This window comes from Onychomys torridus, chromosome 3 (genome assembly GCF_903995425.1).
Source record: "Onychomys torridus chromosome 3, mOncTor1.1, whole genome shotgun sequence".
Taxonomy (NCBI): Eukaryota; Metazoa; Chordata; class Mammalia; order Rodentia; family Cricetidae; genus Onychomys; species Onychomys torridus.
The window spans coordinates 66,747,848-66,772,773 of NC_050445.1; the positions used below are offsets into that span (position 1 = coordinate 66,747,848).

General features: G+C 38.4%; 1 protein-coding gene across 6 annotated transcripts in view; it reads right to left on the minus strand.

The window, feature by feature from the left end:
• The window catches only part of Cdk14 (cyclin dependent kinase 14), a 484,889-nt gene that overhangs the window by 130,587 nt on the left and 329,376 nt on the right, over nucleotides 1–24,926 (minus strand). For all 6 annotated transcript variants that reach the window (XM_036182828.1, XM_036182829.1, XM_036182831.1 and 3 more), the window contains one exon: nucleotides 20,787–20,907. In XM_036182828.1, coding sequence (XP_036038721.1) covers nucleotides 20,787–20,907 — 121 coding nt within the window. The remainder of the gene's footprint in view (nucleotides 1–20,786; nucleotides 20,908–24,926) is intronic.

A 24,926-nucleotide genomic window follows, 5' to 3' on the forward strand; every position in this document is an offset into this window, starting at 1 on the left:
CTGCCAGTGTATATACAGGCTGATATTTACCTCTAGATTCTTAAATATTGAGCCTTGAATATAAATAAATTGATACAATTCCAGACCATTTTGAAGAACTGTAAAAAAAAAAAAAAAAAATTGTCGCTCAAATTAGTTAAATAAAATGCTGATTGTCCAGTAGCCAGGCAGAAAGTATAGAAAGGGCGACCAAACTAAGAATGTTGGGAAGAGGAAGGGCACAATCAGGAGTCACCAGCCAGACTCAAAGGAAGTAAGCTGAGAATGTTGTACTGAGAAAAGGTTGCAAGTCTCATGGTTAAACACAAATAAGAGTTATGGGCTAATTTAAGTGTAAGAGCTAATTAGTAGTGTGCCTGAGTTACTGGCTGAGCATTTATAAGTAATATTAAGCCTCTGTGTGGTAATTTGGGAAGCAGCTGCTGGGTATTTGGGAGCTGCTGATGGGACAGAAACTTCCATTTACAACAACAGTTTGGTGACAAAGGCTCAGTTAATAGATTTCATATGATTCAATTTACTGAAATCTGACTTTAGGATTACTCAACGGGTTAAGGTAACTTACACAGTCAACCAGGTACACATAGCTTTCAAATTTTTGAAACTCATGTTTTACAAATTTATCTTAGGTCATCAGTATGTGGATGCTTTTTTTGAGTTAAAATGTAAAATAGTAGATTCTAGTTAACATCACTAGCTAAAATACATGGGGGCTGGAGATTAGCCTCAGCAGTTAAGGGAACATATTGTTTTTTTTAGGGGATCTGCATTTGGTTGCAGTGCTCAAATTGTCTGGCTCACCACTGCCTATAACTACAGCTCTAGGGGCACCTGAAGACTCTGGCTTCCACAGGCACCATGCTCATGTGTATAGATAGGCACTCTCACTCCCACATACACTAACTAAAAATTAAATATATTTAAAATAGGACTTAAAACATAATTGATAATTCTTTGCCATAATGAGCAATGAAAGTATCCTTTCAGGCCTGGATATAATTTGGTAGTATTCACTGTGAAGAAGGAATGCAAAGTTAGACATAAAAATAGAGTATAAAAATGAGTTCAAATAAACTTAGTCAAAATAAATTACATGATTGTAGATGCTGAAAAATAATCTACAGTGTGGGAATAATCAGCAATAATAATCATAATTTTGAACTGTCAAAGAAAAACTGCTCCATTCCTCTCTCCAGTTTGATAGGGTAATCTACTGTAAATTCATAGTACCTTTAAATATCTTTAACATATCCATTCCCCTTTTCTTCTCTTCCTTCCTTTTTTGTTTGTTTTTAATAGTGCTGGGTTCAAAGTCAAGCCTTGGTATTTATCAGGCAAATGGACTTTCTCTGAGATATACCCCAGCACAATACCCTTTCTTCTCTCATCCAATTTGGTGTTAGGGATCAAACTCAGAGACTTTCGCATTCTAAGCAAGTGTTCTACTACTGAAATCTACTCTGATCCAGTAATATCTCTTTGTAATAAGATAATAAAAAGATGATTTATACTTTTCTCTGGCATGTGACATTAGTTTCTTTAATAGTTCAAGGACAAAAAAGTTGTTTTTTTTCCCACTTCACTCCACATAGGTAAGGTCAAATAAAATTTAAGGATCATTGACAATTTTAGGAAATTTATATCACATTCCCATACACACAAACATGACAGTTTTACTATAGCATATGTTACACAGGTCCATAGGATGACGTAGAACAGTATCTGAGGACATACTACAGTCAGTGTGGAAGGCTAGGGGAGCTAGAGATTGAAGGTTAGAAAGGCTAGAGAGTTTGAGCCTGTTGGACTATGAGATACTGGAACAACATGGGGTTGGGCATGGGGCATTCCAGGCAGAGGAAACAGAATCTAGTAAGTGGGGGATCTTGAGAGAACTAAGTGCTGTTGATATATCGCTCTGTGTGGAAAAGTGAAGAAAGGGTAGAAACAGCCAGAGGTTCTGGATGTATATAACAAATTATGGTCCTTTAACCTCTTTGAGATCTGCTACATATGACATTTAAAATGTTTTATGTAGTGAATCATGACCATGCCTAACAGTAAACTTTGAAGTCTCCAAAAGGAGGATGGGGCCCCACATGGTGATTCCATCTGGATTACGGTAACACCACTAAGTTGACCCATACAACCTAAAGTACAGCTTTGGAGTACACACTGCTCAGGACAATTTCAAGGTGGCTAGCTGAGATCATCCAGCCTCACAGACTAGTCTAGCCAGGACTTCCCCATCACACAAAGACTGGATAAAAAATAAAACAGCTAGCTCTCCCAGAACTTAACAATTATCTCTTCTTTCCCCAGGATTTCCAAAAGATGCTACCACCCCCAGACAGTAGGAAGTAATTTTAAAAACATGACACCCATATTCCCAAGAGGTGGGGTGGGCAGTTTTTGGTCATTCAGTGGATTATGGATATTTTTCACCATTTAGGGGAATTGGTTACAAGCTGTAGGAGGGTTGGTTACAAGTTGTTATTGGTATAGTCAGGAAAAGAGATGAGCAAAGGAGATTAGATTCATGGATCTTGTTCTAAAAAAATGGGGTGAGTTAAAGAAATAGAATAAAAGGGTAGTTATTGAATCTATTTTTAAACCAAAACAGCAACTACTAGTCCTAAATATTTTACATTGGTTTGAATTTTTGTATATTGATACAAATTTGATGTTATTTTTATCATACTGTATATATGTTATAGAAATGATAGGATAAAAAAGTGATTATTGAATCTATGTTTAAACTAAAATGCAATTAATAGTTGTAAATATTTTACATTGATATGGATTTTTGTATCTTGATACACATTTAAGGTTACTTTTGTTAGAACATACTGTACAAACTTGGAGTCATGTTAAATATGTTTTCAAGGTCAAAGATATATTTTAGATAGGCAGGTGGTCTTCAAACACTTCAGGAACCTACAGAATATGGTACTTAAGATGTTTTAATAACATAAAGTTTGTGTTTGTTTGTTTATTTTATGACAATGAGACATGTCTTTTCTTGGCAGTACCAACCTACTTCAGAGAAGATGATGGGCATCAAAGAAACTCCATATGGAGTTTATTTTCTTTGTGGCAAAAGTTAGCCCCTAGGCAAGAAACTGCCCTTGCCTTGACTGCTGACAGTATGTTGTCCAAATTGGACAAGGAAGACAGAAAAGAAAGTGACTGCCGAACTTTGCCAAGATGAGGCAGGACAGCCCTTCAAAAATTCTGCTCCACAGAAAATTTTATCAGATATTCCAGACCTGCAGGGCAAAGACGAATGTTCCAATGTTGCAGAACCTTGAGTGACTGTCTAGGCAGCCAGCGATTTCTGTCATTTCTTAATTTTGGAAGTTGTTTGCTCTGCACTTCAGGTTTACTCAGGTAATAGTATCACCTTCTCAGGTCTGTGATGGAGTTGAAGACTAGATAGTTATAGTTTTCCTTGTTACCAGTCTCAGAAAAGAAACTCACTAAAGAGGTGAAAAGTGTATAAGGTTGGGAGACATAAAAACTTTGGGTTGGTAATACAAGTTAAGATAGAAAGTGGATAAGGTATAATACTTTGGACTTACCAAGATAGGATAGATAATGGAGTATTTTCTCTGAATTTGTCAAATGTTAATGGACTAGACATTGTTAATGTAATTATTTCCTGTAATATTTGTATGTAGTTATTGATTTATTGTATATAGTTTTCCTACGTTGGTTAAAACTTTCGCTTCTTATTTAGACAAAAGGGGGGAAATGTGTGATATTTTCTTTGTGTTCTGACAAATACAGCTTGCCTAGAGATCAGAGGGTGGAGTTAGCCACTAGTTAACCATCAAAGCTGGGCAGTGGTAGCTCACACCTTAACCCAGCACTTGGGAGGTGGAGACAGGAAATGATAAGGTGGGTAGAGACAGGATCTCTGCCCTTGTGGTCTAAAGATTCATAGAGGTAAGAAGTCTCTAGTGGCTGCTCCTCTGCTTCTCTGATCTTTCAGGTTATTATCTGATATCTGACTCCTGGCTTTTATGGATAAGACTAATTAGGTTCATGCTTCAAGAAGTCAAATTTATTTCTATGACATTTTTGTTTCACTCCTCAGCTAGAAACTCTTCACCCTTCTTCTACTACTCTGAGCAAAAGAAACTTGACAGTTGGACATATCAACAGATACTCAATTTGTGCTGATTAAGAAATCACAGAGGGGCTGAAGCCATGGCCCAGTGGTTAAGAGCATTGGCTGCTTTTCCAGGGGATCCAGGTGCCAGAGGAATCAGGGTTCTACTCCCAGCAACCAAATGACAGCTCACAACTGTCTGTTAACCTTGGTTCCAGAAGATCTGATGCCCTCCTCTGGCTTCCATAGGCACTGTATGCATGAGCTGCACAGACATCCATGCATGCAAAAAATCCATATGAATGAAAACAAAATAAACAAATTAAAATTTAAAAGGAAATAAATGACATAACTTTCAAGGTAGATCCCATTACAATCACTAGTTGTTACTTCACCTCACTCTTCTCAGTTCTAGAACAATTTCAGTGAGGACAATGTGGGCTCCTTGTCTGGATGGGTGGGGCTGGGGTATGCGTGTACAAACTAATGTAAAGGCCCATGGGCCAACTCCTACCTGCTGTGTATTTTCTTGTGATTTCTGAGAAAAGGAACCATTTAATTTCCTCACAGATTTATTTACTTGTATTGGTATATTAAAGCATATAATAATATATAATTATATGTGATGTATAAAGATATAATACATCAATAATATGATAATTATATATTTATAATAATTGTTATATGATATATATTATATTGTTTATTGTATATTATATGTTATACATGATATTCACATACACGTATATGACATGATGCTCTGAAATAGGAGTGTGTAGTAGTAAAATCTAGATAATCCACATCTGTATTATTTCACATACCTATTTCCGTGGTGAGAAAACTTGATATTCACTCTCAGTATTCCTCAGTAATCTACTGTATTGCCATCAACCCATCACCATGTTAGTGGAGAGGTGTCTGGATCATACCTCTCTGTCACTGTGCATCCTTGATCAACATCCCGTGGTTAAAGATGTAGTAAATTAGTAACAGTTGAGGCACAGAGAAAATACAAACAGGGAGATGCTTTGAAAACCAGTTCTGTGAAGATTTTGTCCCAACATGGTAGGCTTGGGAGTTGGTTAGGAGTGAAAAAAGACTTTTTCTCCATGAGCTATTATTATCACAAAGAGTTTTTGTTTTCTGTTTAGAAGATGTGGGGAGAACAATATCTCATTTCTTGAAAACATTAGCATTTATGTTATAAAATAAATGCTGAGATCCAGTCTATTAAATTGAACTTTGTTTGTAAATGTACAGTTGCTGGGATCTACAATTCCAGATTTTTTTTCTATCTGCGTTTACTATGCCTATAACCTCCATCACTGACCCTGTATGTTGATAAAGGGGGTCCATTGTTTTTAAACTATACCTTATGACTTTTCCTCCTTGTACTAAATACTGGAGACATGTACAGCTCTTTTGCTGTTGTCCTATCATGAAATACACAAAGTAGAGCAGCCTTATGAGAGAGAGATAGAGAGAGATAGAGATAGAGATAGAGAGAGAGAGAGAGAGAGAGAGAGAGAGAGAGAGAGAGAGAGAGAGAGAGTGAGTTAGGTACAAGTTCTAGAGAGGGACCTTGACCTTGGCTGCATCATCTCATAGTGAAGCAGGAGAAGAAGATGGGAAAGTAAGGGGACATGAGAAGGAAAGACCCTAGAGTCTGGTTAGAGGCCTCTCCACAGCTGCTAAGTAGGAATTCCAGCACAGTAAACAACTGCTTAGGGCCATGCTTCCCAGCCGAAACCAGGCAGTTTTCTAGAAATCCCTTGTGCAACCTCAAAAGCTTCCGGTTTTATTTTATCAGATTACAATCTGATCCAAAGTGCTCCACCCATCAGAACAAGAAGAACAAGACGGGAAATGTAACTAAAATCTAAGCAATGATATCTATAACTAGTGCTTAGACACCTGCAACTCTCTGCGAGGAGCCCATGCCACACTGCCTATGTCAAATTCTTCCATCTCTCTTAGCTCTCACATTTAAACTCTGTGTTAACACGTTTTTACTAAGCTGCAGCTCTCACCCGAGGAACTCATAGCTATTTGTGTATGTTGTATTCTGTCCCTGAGCATCTTTGTCTCTCTTGACCCTTGTGTTTGATTATATAACCAAACCCCAAAAATGGATGGAATGAAGTGAGGTTACCAAAACTACCTACTGATATGCATTCTGAAATACCTGTTTATTAAAGTCCTGGTTAGATTTTATGTTATCATGTGGTGACACAGGCCTATACTCCCTGCACTTGCAAGGCTGATACAGGAGGATCATGAGCTCAAGTCCAGTCTAGGCTACACGATGAGACCCTATCCCAAAACAAAGGGAAAAAATTAGGTAGGAGGACCTAATCATATTTGTAACCCAGCATATTTGATTCCAAGCATAATATAAATGGTCATCTCTAAAAGAAAGGAAATAGTACTTATGCATTATTACTTCTTTAGTTTACATTAATCTAATTTTAGTATTAGCACAAACAGTTAAAAAACTAAAACAGTGTTTTCCCCTTCAATAAATTTCAAATCAAGTATTTGATTCACTCTCAGTAAACAATGCAGAAAGACTTTAACATTTTACAGTGTGGTCTAATTCAGAATTGAAAATGTTACATATTTTGTTTCTACTTTTATCTATCAGCAAACATTGATATTTCTTATGTAGGGGATCTTTAAAGGAGAAGTGAAGATTTCAGTGTCATGTAGCTGGGTTTATCTGCCAAGTCCAAGAGGAATCCTGACCAAGCAGGGCCTGTGCCTTTTCTGTGCAGAGGCCTTGGGGACACACTGAACTGCCATGTCACAGCAGGGAGAAGCTGTACCTTTGCATGAAGGCTTTTCCAGCTGCACGCTGCAGGAGGCCCCCAAATCAGCCCAGATACTTACTCACAGCTTTCCAGAATGATCTACAGCTTCAAACCTTTGGGAAGAGCACTTCAGACCAAGACAAGGAGGCAAGCAGATGAACAGACCCAGAAGTCAGTGCAACTTCATCGCTTTGCCTTTCTCCCTTTCAACATTATGTTGGCACCCTTAGCCCATATGTCCATCCAAAAGCGTGATGGGAAGCAGCTTTGTCAAATGTGTATGTGGGTCTTGGGGGTTCTATCAGAACCTGGATTCTGGCTTACCAGGTGAGGGCTGAGGCTGAGATTCTGAATTTCTAACAAGCTCCTAAGTGATGGGGGGTGTTCTTCAAGTCAGACACTGCAAAGCAAGAATGAATCTAAAATAATCTTCTTAATTCTGTTTTGAAAGCAGTTTGGGTGAGTCTATACATCCTATGAACATGTATTAGAGCTGTGGCCAAAGAAAACAAACAATGGACTACTAAACTAAATCAGGTTAAATGTGAAACAATTTAAATTCAACACTAACTCAGAAAGCTTCCTCGTTAATTAACCTAGCAGGTAATTTTATTTAGCTACGGTTCGCTGAAATATACCATTATCTAATAAAAGCTGGATCTGTTTTGTGCACTGAGGTGACCATATATTTATCCCACTTTTCTCTGAAGAAATGTATCTCCTTGCAAAGCAGGCCAACTTCTGCTCTCCAGAAAACCAGCATATAAAGGGCTAAAAAAGGAGGGAAAAAATCAACTTATTTTTATTATACCCTGTAAGAAAATTTCTTATACATCACAGATGTGATCTTTTCATCCTGGCATCTGTCGCTGAAAAATGAAAGATTAAAAAGTGACATTTCTGCATGCGCTGGTGGGTACTATGGACTGAATTGATTGAAGTGCCACTCCCCATTTACTGTGTTCAGCGCTTCATTAGGCACCGACAGGCACAATATATCTTTGTCAAATACTTCTGTGGAAAACTTAGCTCTCAGGCCATGGAAATGAAAAGCCCTAGACTGAGAGGAAAATCTCTGTGTGAAAAATTCAATTCCATACAATAGAATTTTAGTAAAAAGGACAATGGCACTACATTTTCAAACATTTCATAAAATTATGTCTCTAACAAGATGTATTTACATTTCCAGCAAATCAGAATAAGAATTAAGCAAAAGTAAAGAATGGGTTCTGAAGAATGGAGTTTCAGGTCGGCCCTGGAGGGGTTTTGTGGGTCTCAGACCAGAGTCTACATATGCAGTTAAGAGCCACAAGAAACAAGGGCCCCACTGCACCTACGTGCCATGTGCTCCATATGCTCCAACAACAACTTCTGTCATACACGTTCAAGAACATGCACATGTCTGAATTTTATCAGTAGCATTTTTAATCAAGTGGGGAAAAACAAATATTTTGGTTTTCTTGTTTATTTTTAGTTTTCTGTTTAGCATCTCAGAGTTCCCAGCCATAAATCCAAGAATCACTGAAGACCTTACCTGTCCTGGGATACAGTCAACTCTCAGTTGTTCTAGCCTCAGAATTCTTCTTAACTCTGGGCACTTGCTCTTTCTTCTCTGCCCTCCTTTCCCCCACTAGTTTCTAGGTTGCTACCTGATATCTCTATCCACAAGAGCTAATACTTTATGTCCTAGTGATTCCCTCTTCCAGGTAAGCACCCAGCATTGCCAACTTAGAAGGATGGTGTGCTGGACAGTTTTATGTCTACTTGATACAAGCTAGAGTCATCTGAAAGGAGGGAACCTCAACTGAGAAAATGCCTCCATGAGATCTAGGAGTAGGGCCTTTTCTTAATTAGTGATCAATGGTGGAGGGCCCATCCCACTGTGGGTGGTGCCATCCCTAGGCTGGTGGTCCTAGGTTCTATAAGAAGGAAGGCTGAGGCAGCCAGGGGAAGTATGCTAGGAAGCAGCACCCCTCCATGGCCTCTGCATCAGCTCCTGCCTCCAGTTTCTGCCCTGTGTGAGTTCCTGTTCTGACTTTCTAACCCTTTCCTCCACAACTTGCTTTTTGGTTCTGTTGATTCATCACAGCAATAGTAACCTAACTCCGATAGATGGCTTTCTTAAGTTAAGCTGGGGATGACCACTGGGCAGTGTCTTTGTGCCTCCACTTCTTCCGAGCACTCTCCAAGGATACATTTTTTACTCTTTCCCTCAGAATTACCACTGTGACAACTATATTCTTGTGTAATAAACATGCTCTTGAATGCAAGGTGGATGTTCCTCATTCATGTGGCCAGCACATGGACTAGTAAAGTATTCAGAAAATGCTTTTAAAAAGAGTGAGTTGATCAATGAGTCAATCACTGACATAAATGAGTCTGAAGAGACAAAGGAGGTGTCTGATTGATAATATTACAGTATAAGATAAAAAATTTAAAAAATCATTAATTTCTCCTAAAATACCACCACTCCAATTTTTTTTATAAGATACCCCAAAGGAACTCCGGCAGTTGCCATGGAAACGTCTCATTTAACAATCAGAATTACTTGAAAGCTAAAACTTAAGAGATACAAGAACTTTAGCAATGCCTCAATTAATTGTCTTTGACTTAGTTGCATTTTGTAAGTACATGTCCAGTTCCAGTGTGAGGCCTAGGAGCTTCACTCCTGAGTCCTGGGTGGATGACCACTTCATTATTCTCTGCTGCCACCCCAGTTACAACAGTATGTCTAGATGAGCTTGCCATAGTCAGACAAAAGGATATTAAGATGAGAATTCTGTTTTCTATCCAGGTGACATAATGATAGCTAGAAAATAATATGTACCACCACTGGGAGTGCCCTCAGCACACCACAGTGATTGAATATTTGAAGAAGATGAGTATGGATGATGGTTACCCACAGAGATAACCAGGGACATCAGACTGCTGACAACCAGTAACCTTTTACAGTGAGCAGGAAATGCCCCAATTGCAGCCTACCCTGAGGAAAGCAAGACAGAAAATGCAAAACATTACATCAAACAGCAAGAAAATACATGTTGTATTTTAGAGCAATTAATGAAGGAAGTGATTTAAAACACAACCAACGATGGTATTCCTCAAAGGATTAAGCAGAAACCAGGCAGAGCAAGAAAAATCAATTCTGAAGCTTGAATGTCTTTGACTTCTGCTTCATTTACGGCTGATGAAGAATAAGGAAGCTATTTTTTAAGGCTTCTCTCAGCAAATGTTTTAACTCCTGTACAATAACACAGGAAGGTACGGGGGGGGGGGCAGGAGGGCTCTTCATGGGCATCTTAAAAGATCCAAGCAAATGACATTTTTAAGCCTCTTTTTTTTTCCCCCCATGAAACTGTATCTAGTATATCACAAAGGGAAACTACTAAAAATTCCATGGAAACTATTCTTCTACAAGGAGAATGCTGAACTTCAATTTATGTTATATGTTATATTGATATGCAGGTGCCTTCATCAAATGGCATGGCTGAATTATGAATATTACAATGGTGCCACACTAATTTATGTGACAGGGAAGGTGATATTTAAGAATCATTTAGTAACTCACAAAATATATACAAAATATGAAGTTAAGAACCCTTTTCACTAAGTGTCATGTCCACTTTTTTTTGAAAAAGCTGTGAGATTTTTGGAGCATTGCCCAGCATTTCCCCTGGAATGTCATTTATGCAGACTAGCAACTGGCTGAAGGAACCTGGCAGGGGACAACAGACTAATGCAGGAGGCTGCTGTTTACAGGCAGGATCAATTTCCTTACACTCTTGACTATTCTGTCAAGTAATATTCAAAACAAATGAATGAATGAATGGGTAGATTCATGGAAGAAGAATAGAGATCTTCATGGGAGTGGGGATACCCTGGGATTATAGAGATGCTTTTGTCTTCTGTATTCTGTTTTGTTTCTGTACCACCATCAAACAGTGTGAGAAACATAATAAACATCTCCAGATGGGCGTGGGGGTCCTAAATGGTCATAAAACAACACTAAAATTATAAATTGATTTCACGGTGTCTCTTAACTCAAAAGCAGCTTCTACGTTAAATGTGTTAAATAAAACATGACAAATTTATAAGTTTATATAGTTTCCATAATAAAGTTTTAATCTGTTGAATTTTCATTAGATTATGAATGTATTCAATTTGTAAAAGCAAATACGGTAAAAGCTAGGAATAAAGGAGGAACTGTTTGAACTATCAATCAGGAAGAATGATAAAAAGCTTTGCTGGGCTCTGTAGGAAATGTAATTAGATAAGCATCTCACTCACCAAATCTCTCATCTCACATGGGAATACAAAGAATACAAACTGTCATGTCAAAGATTAACTACCCACATGCGCCCCAGAAAACACTACTCAGACCCCGCCTCTGGGGAATCACTAAGTGCCCAACACATACCCCAAGTTCTGAGTATTTTAATGGAATTTAACAAGCTGTTTCTTGACCACTGGTAGGTTATTTTAGTTAAGTTTTACTTTAATCCTTTTAAATTGTTGCTTTGTAGAGATATAACTTGGTGGTTAAGAACAGTTGATATTTTTGCAGAGATGCCCAGAACCCACATGGCAATTCACAATCATTTGTTAACTCCAGTACCAGGGAATCAGATGTTCTCTCCCAACCTCTGCAGGCAATAGGCATACATGTGATACATATACATATAGGTATGCAAACTCTCATATAATAAAATAAAATACATCTTGAAGAAATATTGCATTATTTTCTTTATTCTTCCAATGGCATTACTTAACAGTAATAAAAGGAAATTATACAGAGAGAGAGAGAGAGAGAGAGAGAGAGAGAGAGAGAGAGAGAGAAAGAAAGAAAGAAAGAAAGAATATGAACTTGAACTTCTGATTCTCCTATTTCAACATCTCAAGTCCTGGGACAGCAGCCATACACTAACACACCTGTGTTTATATGGCACCAGGATCAGGTCCTGGGCATCATGGATATTTTTGCTTGTTTTAACACCAAGTTCATATTGGATTCATACAGGATATAAATCCAAAGGACCATCCTCTTCAGTAGATTCTTTATACTCACAGAAAATATTTATCTTTTAAAAATTATGAATCTAGCGAGGCAGTGGTGGTGCACGCCTTTAATCCCAGCACTCGGGAGGCAGAGGCAGGCAGATCTCTATGAGTTCAAGGCCAGCCTGGGCTACAGAGTGAGTTCCAGGAAAGGCGCAAAGCTACACAGAGGAAACCCTGTCCTGGAAAACAAAAACAAAAACAAAAAACAAAAAAATGAATTTATATTTTATTTCCTTTCATAACTGGCTCAAAAGTCAAAATATGGTTTTCTTGTAAAGTTTACTTACTTATATAAAGTTATTTTTATTTCACTAACAATTAAGTAGTAAGAATTATCCATTTTTGCCATTACACCTAGAGGCTGGCAGTCACAAAGTTTTCCCCAATGTTATATTGTTTCACTAGTTTGGACCCAGGGCCACCTTAACAATTATCCACGGCAAGGACTCTAGCAGCTTTTCATAGTTAAAGCCATGAGTATTGAATTATCAATAAGAGAGGGGCATACAGTAAAACATACAGTTCTTCTTTTCTCTCCAAGGAGACCAATGAATCTGATTGGGAAAATAAAATTAAATACACACACAAAAGAAGGCACACATGGGTGAGTGAGAGATGTGGGTGAGAGAGAACTTGTTTTCAGACATGCGTGAATCTGTGGTGGTCTTTGCAGACTACAGACAGCAATAATTCCAAGTTACAGTGAGAGCTTTTTCATTTAGCAACTTACAAAGGCTAAGCACATGGAGACACAGGCTTTAAACATTGTGAAGATGGATCTTGCAGACGAAAATTGGGTGCAGGATTAGGAATTTGTAAAAAGATTAACTGCCAGGTAGGCTTCTTCTAACCACCCCTCTCCTCTTCTTCAACACACACCAGCAGAATACATTAAACTGAACAAAAACAGCTTCAGACTTATGGTAAAATTTGGAGCAGAAAATGGGGAGGTGTTGAGAGGAACAAAGAGGAATCTATTGAAAAGTGTGTGAATTGGTCTGTGAGATCATTGGCTCTCATCTTATCCTGATCTACAGATGACATCTACCATCATCAGCTTCTGAGGAAGTACCAAGAACAGGCCTCCAATACTGATTTTGTAGGATTTCATACTGGAAAGTCCAGGCTTTTCTCACACAGTTCCTCATTAGCAACTTTTCTGATTATTGTAGCAGGAATCTTAAAAGTTCTTAGTAATAAAATCAAACCAGGCCAGTTATTGGGGTGAATGCTGTATGATCAGCGAAACAGAACACGCTACAGCTACCTCTCCTCACCAGTTCCTCAGCTGATCCTGTTTCCTCAGACTGGAAGTCTCTGAGTCCTCATTCAGAATGGATCTCAGCTGAACTGCTGCTCAAAAGCCTGAAAGCTTAACCACCAAATGCTTCTAGTTTCTGTTCTTCGTGCCTTATGTATATTTCTGCTTTTTGCCATCACTTCTGGGATTAAAGGCTCACTTTCTGGGATTAAAGACATGTGTGAACATGCCTGGCTGTTTCCAATGTGGCCTTGAACTCACAGAGATCCAGAGGGATTTCTGCCTCTGGAATGATAGGATTAAAGGCATGTGTGCCACTATTTTCTAGCCTCTGTATCTATTGGCTGTTCTGTTCTTTGACCCCAGATAAATTTATTAGGGTGCACAATATTTTGGGGAACACAATACCACCACAGATTACCGTGATCTGTACTGGACAAGAAGCATCTTCAGTAAGGAAGCGGACATGTGGGCTCATGGTTAGAGGTTGCCATCCATCATGACAGGGAAGGCATGATGGCAGAAGGAGCTCTAGGCCTTGACTCTTCACCTCAGAGCACAGAATGCTAGCACAGGGCTCCTTTCTTTCTTTTTATATTCTCTTCAGGTCCCCACCCTATGGGATGGCACTACCCATATTCAGGGTGGATCTTCTCTCCTCAGTGAAACTTCACTGGAAAGTCCCTCTAAGACATGCCCAGAAGTGTGTCTGTTGAGTGACCCCAGATCTAGTCAAATTTACAATGAAGATTAAGCTTCAAGGATAGATGAAGAACAAAGGGTCAACTGGTCTCTCCATTCACAATAACATATTTACAAAAATAAGCAAAGGGCCAAGTAAGTATCCCTCTTATTTTCATACTTGAAGAAAGCTTCCATTTGAAATCAGAGGAAAAGAAGGCATGATCAATTATATAAAAGATATATTTCATCTGTAAATTATGCTATCATATAACATATATTATGATATACATGCTCATATATCACTTAATTATGTGCATGCCAAAGTGTCAAGTTGACAAGGAGTAGACTGTGGTTAACACTGATTGTCAACTTGACAGTATCTACAATCACCTTGGAGTCAGATTTCTGGCCCCATCTGTGAGGGATTATCTAGATTAGTTGAAGTGAGATGAGAAAGACCATCCTAAATGTGCCCACAACGTCATGGACGGAGGACTCAGGCTGAGCATCTGCATCTGTTGCTCTCTGCATCCTGACTATAGTTGGAATGTGACCTTATACCCCTGCTGCCCAGACTTCCTCTTGAACTTCTTGTCAGGGATTTGGCCACAGGACTAAGGATAGTAACAAATACAGATGGCACTGTTGGTTTCCTGATGTGATTACTATACACGGCATACTGGGGCTGGATATGGCTCAGCTGTGAAAGCACTTTCTGCCTTTCCAAAGGAACCTATTTTGCTCTCCAGCATTCCCAGCAGGTGGCTCACAAATGCCTCTAACTCCAGTTCCAGGGGATCTGATAACCTCTTCTGGCCTCTATATGCATCTACATATCCATGGCATATCCTCACATAGACACACACACACAGAGATTACAAATAAATAAGTCTTTAAAATGTATACACACAAAGATTTAACACAATGTACTCCTTAAAGACGACAAACTTAAAGAATTATATGGGTACACAAGAAAACAGTACCACATTTAAGGCTCAGGGATCACTGTGGAAGAGGGAGAGGGTAAGAGCCAGAGGATCAGTGATTTTGCTGTGAGATTGTGTCTCCTAGTAACATCAGAAGTTATACTTGTAAAGTCTCACCAGCATGATTGTCCAGAGGTGACCTGAAAAAGGAGGACACCAAGGGACATGGGAAACTGAATGGAGAAAAGGCTACAGAGGTTTCAACATGACATAAAGAACCATAGATGAGTAAAGCTGGAAGAAGAGGTGGTCCTCCCCAGGGAAGAGCACAGCAATCGGTTGTCCATTGCCATGTGAATATATATATATATATATATATATATATATATATATATAAAAGGTGTGATTTAAACCCTAAAATATAGCAAATCTCTTCTGATTGAAACAAAGGACCAGTTTTTGCTGTAGTGTATTCTAAGTCATATGGCACAGTTAGATCCTCCATACCTATTATCCTTGCAGAATTATTAACTCATAAGGGTGTCATTGTATGCTGATGAGTTATATTGTGACACAAATTTAAGAGGCCTCATTAGTTGCAATGAACTCAGAACCACCCACTAGGAACATGTGCATCTTTGTGGTTGTCCCAGTTCTTCTGCTCCATTGCATCCCCCTGTTAGTGGATGTAACAAGTCAGTCAGCTCATGCATTATTTGAGCATTGCTTAAGAGCTACTAGAGAACTATTAAATTTAACAATGACTATTTCATATCTTCCTTGCCTTATGACTGCAATAATTAGAAAACATGCAAGCAACATTGACAGAGAGATGACTCTGCCGTAGCTCCGGAATGACAATTCTCACTCTTACTTAGCACTCCTTTAAAAAATGGATGTATTCACTTTAGCAGAAAGTGATAAATGAGTAACGACTAGGAGCTGGGAAAATGTATGTCAGCATAGACAGCAGTACCATGAAAATGTACAATTCAATGATTCATGTCTTGGCTTTTCTTTTAAAGTCTTCCTTGAATAAAATTATATAGTAGAAGCTATTGGAATAAAGCTGTCAGGAGAGACAGACTCATGCGTGAGAACCAGAGGCACCCAAAATATCTGACCTAACATGGATCGAAGCAGAATGTATTATCAAGTACTTCGTTTGTGTTTCAAAGCTACATTAGTAGTAAAAGAAGAGCAATTTCTTACGTATCATCTTATGAGAGAGTACAGACTGTTGTTGTAAGGAAGGGTGCTGAGGACTCTGCCCTAGACTGAATACTGGCTATTTACTCACCATGTGACCTTGATTATGTCACTTTGTGAGTGCTGTTTATTTTGTTGTATAATAGGGAACTAATTTAAAAGAATAGCAGGGCTTAGATACAGTTTATGGTCAATAAAAGTATCTATTATTATTATTATTATCATTCTTCAAGTTTTTAAATTAACATAGACCTCACATAGAATAAATTTATGTTCAGGGTGGCAGGTGTAGGAAGGTTCACTTATGGTTCTTTCTCTTAAAACAATGGTAAATAAGCCCCAGCCTTAAGAATTTTTTTTTTTTTTTTTGTATAAGTTGCTTTAGTTCAAGACAGAAAGATCAGTAAAGATGATGGCAGAACATTGGATGTCACCAATATGTATGACCATGAGCTTATGTAATATAAAGCAATGCCAAATGGCTTTATGATACTTAATAAATGGGCAATATTCTTTCTAATATATTAAAAATCAATTTTGATGCAGACATTTTCCTATACATTATGACTAGCACAGATTTTTTTCCTAACCACCCAGCTGCTACAATGTTAAATAAATTAATTTTAATCTTAAATCAGAGATGTAATAGAGATGGGGTGATTTAATATGCAACCTCATTATGTTTGACAGGCTTATTTATAAATGATCTGCGCCACATTTTGACAAGCATAGTTAATATGTTAATTAGCTTTAAAAAAGATGATAGGAAGCGCTTGACATACCATCATTCTTTGCATACTGTGTTGGGGGGCACTGTAGTTGGTACCACAGGCCCCCTCTAAAGCACAATGCCTTTGATGAGATAATCATTTATTAATAACAGATAATTTAGTTACCCGATATTAAAAATTAATCTTGTAAAATAATCCCCAACAATGTTCTGCTTTAGAGATGTGTGCAGCTGCAAACACAGCTCTGAGCATGTAGAAAGGAAGATAAGTTTATTTAAAAGACCAGCTCTGCAGAAAGAGCAGCAATCTCTAGCAAATGAAGAACTACACAGATACCCTGCCTCCATGTCCATGCTTCCCTTCCTGTGCTCTTCAGAATCCCCTAAGTCTCTCTGGTTTAGAAGCTTAGCAATGCTTTCCCATGCTTTGACTTTCAAGGAGCTACAAAACCAAGCATTAATAGACATTTTACAAGAGTCAATGTTCAATTTAATCTTCATTTATGATGGGAAACAAAGGTATCAAAACAACCTCGGTGAGTTCTTAAGTCGCACTTTGCATTCACACATCGCCATGGTGCTGGCGACCTCCAGGAGAAGCTCCTAACAGTGCCAGCTCTGATTTTCATCACACGCTGACAGTGTTATTGCATATGTGTCTTCATTAATATTTTTAGTGCCTGTGGCTATTTAACACTGTGAAGGGATCATCAGTTTTTAGTTACTCCAGCCTCAGGACAGTAAACGAACTGTAAAAATAGCCTGACACTCCTGCCACCTGCCTCCCTGCTGCTGTCTCTGGGTTAATATTTGGATTTCTTTTGGTGCAGCTGAGCCATGACTCAATTACAACCCCATTTCCAGGTGTCTGAATATCCTGCATCGATGCCATTGATTATGCAAAAATCAGCGCCCTGTGAATGTCCCTCTTGTGGGAAAGACACATACATTTTTACCTGATTGCAAAATAGCAAAACAGCTTTTAGAAAATTGCTTGGATTGAAATCAGATTCAGAGTGACAGGCATAGCATAGACATAACATAGATTTTAGGGCTTGGAAGTAAACTGAAAATAAGCCCAGGAAGCTCAAACCTAACACATTTGCTATTTGTGTCTGGCAATGAATACTGTCGGCATGGTGACAAAAGGGCATTTGGGGTCCACTGTTTTCTATTAGATTTACCCTTCCTCTTAAGTAACAGGGTTCTTCATATGCTTCTATTATGTCTCTGTTCAAAGCAAATTGACAGCAAGTGACCAAACCGTCTCTCACACACATGGGGTGGTACTGTGGGGTGTCTTTCTGTATGCTGTGAATATGTTTGGCTCCCATTGGATAATAAATAAAGCTGTTTGTGCCTATGCCAAGAAAGCTTATAGCCAGGTGGAAACTCCAAGCAGAGATACAGAGAGAAGGTGGAGTCGGAAGAGATGCCAGCCACCACTGAAGGAGCAACAAGACGCCAGCAGACTGGTAATGCCATGGCCAAGTGGCAACATATAGTTCAACAGGAGTGGGTTAATTTAAGATGAAAGAACTAGCTAGCAAGAAGCTGACGCCATAGGCCATACCGTTTGTAATTAATATAAGCCTCTGAGTGATTATTTCATAAGCGGCTGTGGGACCAAGGGTAGGAGAGATTTGTTCAAACCTTGGGCCAGGCAGGACTGGAGAAACTTCCCTCTACAGATTAGGGTGAAGTAGGGCAGACGAGAAGACAGTGTATGCCAGAAACAAACATATTACAAAGTCAGAGCCATCCTGTACTTGGTGCTATAAGGATCATTTTCCTCTGCCCTAATCTGAGTGTGCACACATGTGTATAGATGTATGTGTGTACTGAAGTGTGTGTGTGAGTATGCACGCATCTGGAGGCCAGAGGTCAGCTTTGAGTGTTGTTTCTCTGGAAGCTCTCTACATTTGCAGGAGGAGGGCAGTTCTCTCACTGGCTTGGAGTTCTCCAAATAAATAAGGCTGACTGGACAGTGTGACTCAGGGATCTGCCTGCCCAGCATTTTCACAATTGCACATTGGTTTGGGGAACTGAATTCAGGCCATCCAACTAAGCAATAAGCACAACCTATTAAACATCACTATGTTTGTGTGCTGTACATATGTGTGAGTGTGTGTATGTATGAGTGTTGGTACATATATGTGTATCAAAGTCAATGGTGTCCTTGCTGCTTACCTTAAGTTTTAAGACAAGGTCTCCCCCTGAGTTTGGAAATCACTGATTTGGCTAAGTTGAGCCCCAGTGTCCTGCCCGCCTCCTCACCCTCCCGGCTGCGTTACATGCATGTACTACCATGCTTAACTTAGGTCATCACACTTGCAAGAATTTCATAACTGGGTCATGTCCCTAGTCCCTTGAAGAAAATTTTTTTTTTTTTTTTTTTTTTTGCCAACATAGAGCCAGAGGCACAGGAAAAACAGCTTCTTGTGGTGAGGAGAGTACAGTCTTGACTAAACTGCCAAGCAGCTGAGACAAAACTGGCTCCACACCACAAATATTTCAAAACACATTTTATTAGTAGAGACCTTAGCCGAACTCATTGAAAGACAACTAAGAATTTCCATATGCAAAATAAATAGAAAGAGATGGTGATATAATTATTATTTGCATAGGCAACTCCGAACTAACAGCAGAAAATAGCAAGTGATTAAGAAGGCAACTAACTGGTTCCCTAGTGTGTGCACTGGCCTCTATTTCTAACTTTCCCTCACTATAATTAAGGATCTAAGTATCTATGTTGTCCAAAGATAGGCCTATCCTTAGGGAAAAATATTAACTACAGAAAAAGTAAATAGCCATTAAAAAGCCAAGGCCAGCAAGTGTGATGAAAAGATGGATTAACTCAGCCACTCAGCAATAGATGGTGATATTTATTCTTGGGATTTTAGAATATCTTTAAAATGTTATTAGATTTATGATAAGGCATACAAATTTATGATAACCAATCTTTAGGTGTTTGATGGCCTAGATTCTTACAGTTTTATTGAAAGCTATATAGCTCTACAATGATAGCAACATGTACAAGAGATGCTGATGACGTCAGTGGCTACACAGAGCACCAAACCATACAGCAAGGGGTGTCTTAAACACACATTAATAAAGTTCCTAATTTTTAAAAGTCAAGATTTCTGAGGGGGTAGAACCAAGAAGTAACTGCACAGGAGGAAGATAAATAATACATACTGAAGCCATAAACATTATATGATCATGTAGCTAAATTCTAAATACAGGGGCATAATCATTCAAGAATGATGGCCCTTTTACAAAACAGCCACAAACCACAAGAATTATTTTACTTTAGATCCAATCATGAATCTGGAAAAAGAAAAGCTATGCTCAGTGGCCATGTGTGACTCTCTTCAGACTGTTAAGAATGAGATTCATTCCCTTTGATGATTATGACATTTAAATCTCACATAATTGGGAATGCAGAGTAGTTTGTCAGTATTAACAAGTATGCAGCAAATATTACCAATTATTCAAATACACTAAAAATATTTTAGCAGCTGGCAAACTACTTTATGAAATGATACTCTCCTGAAATGATTCCATATTTTAAAAAAACTCAAGGCATTTCATTTTGGACAACTGTTATCAATAACTTTCAATCAAACCAATTACCAGAGCTATGTATTAAGTATAAACTCATTACATGTTATTTCTTAATCTACTGGTCTTTAGAGAGACATGCTTCCTTGTTATAAAATAAAACAATAAATTACAACCTTACAGAGAAAATTACAGTACTGATGGGAAAAAAAATAAACAACAACCCTTGACCTTGTTCATCAAGAATGCTTAGAAGGTTCCATCTGGAGCAGACTCTGATGAGGTACCACTCCCAACCAGGTTTTAAGAGGCTGCCACACATAGGCAACACTCCTGCACAACTGATCTCCCTCCAAACTGTTAGACGTTTGTCTAGGTTTGGCCCAGACCAAGCAGGGCACACAGATTAGCTTAAGTGTTCATTTCTTACCACATGTCAAGGCAGGTGGAATACTCTGTAGAGCCCAGGAGAACATCCGGAGGTCTATACCACAAGGTAACCACTTCATTGGAGTACGTGTGGCTAGGGACGGATTTTGCTCTTGCAAGACCTGTAGGTTATAGGAAACATAAAGAGGTTAAATAGACATGAAAAGAACACATGACTTAAATTCAAATGTTCCATTTTAAAAGTTAAACAACACTAATGTAATTCAGATTCACGAATACAAGGTCAAGGTTAATACAAAGTTTGAGGAGAACATATGTAGTCTCTATGTTTTTAAACATGTTAGTAATTATAAAATAATGCATATTGAAAATAAAGCATTTGTGCTATAGATCTGATAAAGTATCACTAAACAAAATCAGAACTACACTAGAATCTCCTGGCTACTTCATCTGTTTAGCAGAACTTAGTTCTGAGAGTTCCAAATTTATAAGTTGTATTAATAAGGGTTCTTTAGGCAAATAACGTGCAGAAAAGATATATTAAGAAAGCTAAAGTCTCCCAGCTCTACAAATGATCAGTGCTACCAATGTTTACATATCTATTGAATCTGTAAGAAGAAATTGCAATACTTTTCTCAATAAGTTGCCAAAAAAAATTCTTATGGTATGAGTGTTTCTCAAAGACTCACAAGTGGACACACACTGGGGAGGTTTATCTGAAAACTCATGAGCTACATAATTAGAAAACGATAAGCGAACTGTAACAGATAGATGATGAAAGCTGACATCTACTGCAATGGGGAAAAAGTGGCAATACTGCTTTAATTGAAAATATGCAATTTGACCTAGAAATCAAAATATTCACACAAAGACAGCAAAACAAAACATGTATTCCGGTATGTCCTCCATAGTTTACCTCTGGAATGTGTGATTATCCATTTTTTAAAAGATTTATTTTACTTTTACTTATGTGTATGATGGTATATGCACATGAGTGTGGGAGCCCACAGAGACCAGAAGAGGGTGTCAAATCTGGAGCAGGGCTTACAGGTGTCTGTGAACTGCCTGGTGTGGACACTGGAAGGCAGCTATGGTCCTCTGCAATGCACTATGTTAGCACATGTACTTACTGGATGATTTATCCACCAAGTCCTGCCCCTTTCATAATTTAGTAAGTTTTTCTGAGTGTTTTCCCCCAGTTTGTATGTAATAACTAATTCTTTTTTGAAAAATGTTTAATTGCATTTACATTGGGTTGTAAGGATTGAACATGTTAAGGAAACATACTGTCAACAAGCTATGTCCCCAGTCTAATTCCTTTTTAAAAAGATTTATTTTTCTTTTTAATTGTGTGTGTGTGTGTGCACATACATATATGTGTACATTGCTATGTTGACATGTGGCAGTGCCTGTGGAGGCCTGAAGAGGGCACTGAATTCCCTGGGGTGGAGTTACAGGTAATTGTGATCTGCCTGATTTGAGTGCTGAGAAGTGAACTCAGGTCTTCTGCAGGAGCAATAAGCATTCAAACCACTAAGCCATCTCCCCCCACCCTTCTACTTCTTTTAAAAGTCATACATCTCGCAATGGTGCTTTGAAAGTAAAACAAGACACATCAGACCACTATCTGACTATGTCATTAATGATTAATGCAATATTTTAGATCTGAAATGCACCCTCATGGCCCATTTGTTAGAGACCCATTCAGTGGCCCACAGTGGTACTGGGTGTTGGTGGAACTTTCCAGGAGATGAGGCCTGGCAGAAAGAAGTTGGTTCACTGGGTCATGCTCTGGAAGGAGATGTCGGGGTGACAGTCTTTCTCCCCTTGCTCCCTGACAGCTACAAGGTGTGCAGCTTCGTTCCAACATGGGCTTTTTGACTAGGATATCCTGTCTCACCATCCATCCAAACCAACAGCACCAGCCCACTGCTGACTGACGCCTCTGGGACCATGAGCAAAAGAAACCATTCCCTCACCAACACCTCTGCCACTTTTCCGCAGGTATGCATCAAGTCAACACCACAAGTATGAAGGATTGCTTATCAGCATTACACTGGATATAATATAATGTTTTGCTGTGGACCTACTTTTAAGCATGTTCATTTCAATGGTATATTAAAATTATCAGAGATGTTTAGGAACATCACTTCTTCCTGTTTTTTAGCTATAGCTGTTAATTTTCTGGGTTATATGTAAATTTTGTAATTAATAGGGTAGCTGGTAAGACAAAAAGTTGATAATTAATTCAATTATCATTATAGTCATTTTTCTACAGTGTAGTTCTTTAAATAAAGTGAAGACATACAGAATTCATTAATGCTCACATATATCCTGTACCAAAAATAAATAGATATAAAAAATATACAAAAATACTCGTTACTACACCTAATGTTCTACATACAAATAGAACTATGTTCAACCACAGATTTCATGTAGCATATTCTTTACTTGGCACGGATTAATCCTCTCTCAATTCTGACAAAACTGTATTATTAATCTGACAATAAGTCAGGGAAAATGTCTGCAGAAATTGGCAATGTCTTCAAAGGTCTGCTCCCCACACGACTACATTTCTATATAGAAACCAAAGAGCTAAGGACAGGTCTGGAAATGGATTCTGACTCATGCCATATGTGGCTGTCAAGTCAAGTGGGATGCCAGAGCATACAAGCTGGATCCCCCAGCTTTCCCTGAGGCCTTATTGTCAGACAGCTGAAACTGAGATAGGAAAAGAGAAAAACGTGAGATCTTCTTTGACAGTTCAGACAATCCAGCTACTTATTAAATAGAAAGTGATAGTCTAAGTTGGAAAAAAAAAAGAAACTTTAGAATGCCCTAAATATGATTACATGTGAAATCAACCATTACATGTGATTGCAGACCAAATGTGAGTTTTTAAGTTGGTTAAGTATTTGTGGAAAATACAAACAGAAATTCCTAGTCTACATTATTTTCTTGAGTCTCACAGACTTAGGTCAAAGAGAGCCACAACTTCATTCAGCTGGGCTACAATTCTTCCCAAAAAGAGCAATGAGAATGACTTTTCCAAGTTTTTTAAAAAATAGTTATTTTAAAAGAGGGTTTGCACATAGATATGTCATATAGAAAATAAGGATCTTGAATTTCAGAATACAGTTTTCTCCATCTCTTGAGGGGATATGGTCAGTTAAAAGCTGTTAGTTTTGAATGTGTACCATACATCAATGAACAAAAGGTGTTCACTCCAAGGATATTTATATTTTAATAAGAAAAGTAAACTCTATGTTTTTTCCAGAAAAGACCAAATTACTTAAACAATGGCTTTTTAAAAAGAATACCTTGAAATATGATTTTCTAGTGCCATTTTCCCAATCTTCTTGGTAAAGACAACACTATGTTTTTGTAAAGTTCACAAATCAAAACCTGCTTACTCATGCAAAATTTATTAAACTGCATCTTCCAGCTGAAGGGAAACTGTAGGACAGGATTAATTAGCACAGCATGTGTGAAAGCTTTCTCTCTCTGTTCCTGTCAGTTGCTATGGTTACCCTACAGGAAGAGAGCTACACTACCTTTTAAAACACATGAAGTTCATGGGTGATTATCAAAACTTCTGATATTAATGTTTAGTTTGAATTGAAAGTGGAAAAGAAAAGTAGGACACACACCAGATGAGGGCAGCTTGTCTGCATGGTGCAGCATGGCTAAGTTTGTGCACCTGAGAGGGTGCAGGTGCCCATGGGCTCCTAGAAGGGCTTTCCTAACAAATAAATGTATGTACACAGCTCCAGTGTTGCCACTTCTAATGAGGGCCGACTTGGGAGGAGAGGTTCTGCTATTAATAACTACTGCTGACAGTCCAGAGGTGGGCTACCACTATTCCTGGATAGAATCGTAGATTTCCAGAAGCAAAGAAGTTTTGTAGCTTACAATTTTCCAGTGGAAGAACTCCTTTCCAATGAAAGAATTAACTAATAGGTAATATCTGCTGCCACCTTGAGCTTGGTCCCATCCTCTAGCATGGACAAAGACAAAATCCCAGGACTATATTCTCAACATTTGTCTAGACAGGTGAGACCTTCAACACCAAACAATGGACCTTCACCAGCTCTTACTTTGATTGATCTCCCTAGTGAGTTACACCCTGCTGATCACTTGCCTTATTTTAAATTTCTTCCTTTACTTCTCGCCTACAGAA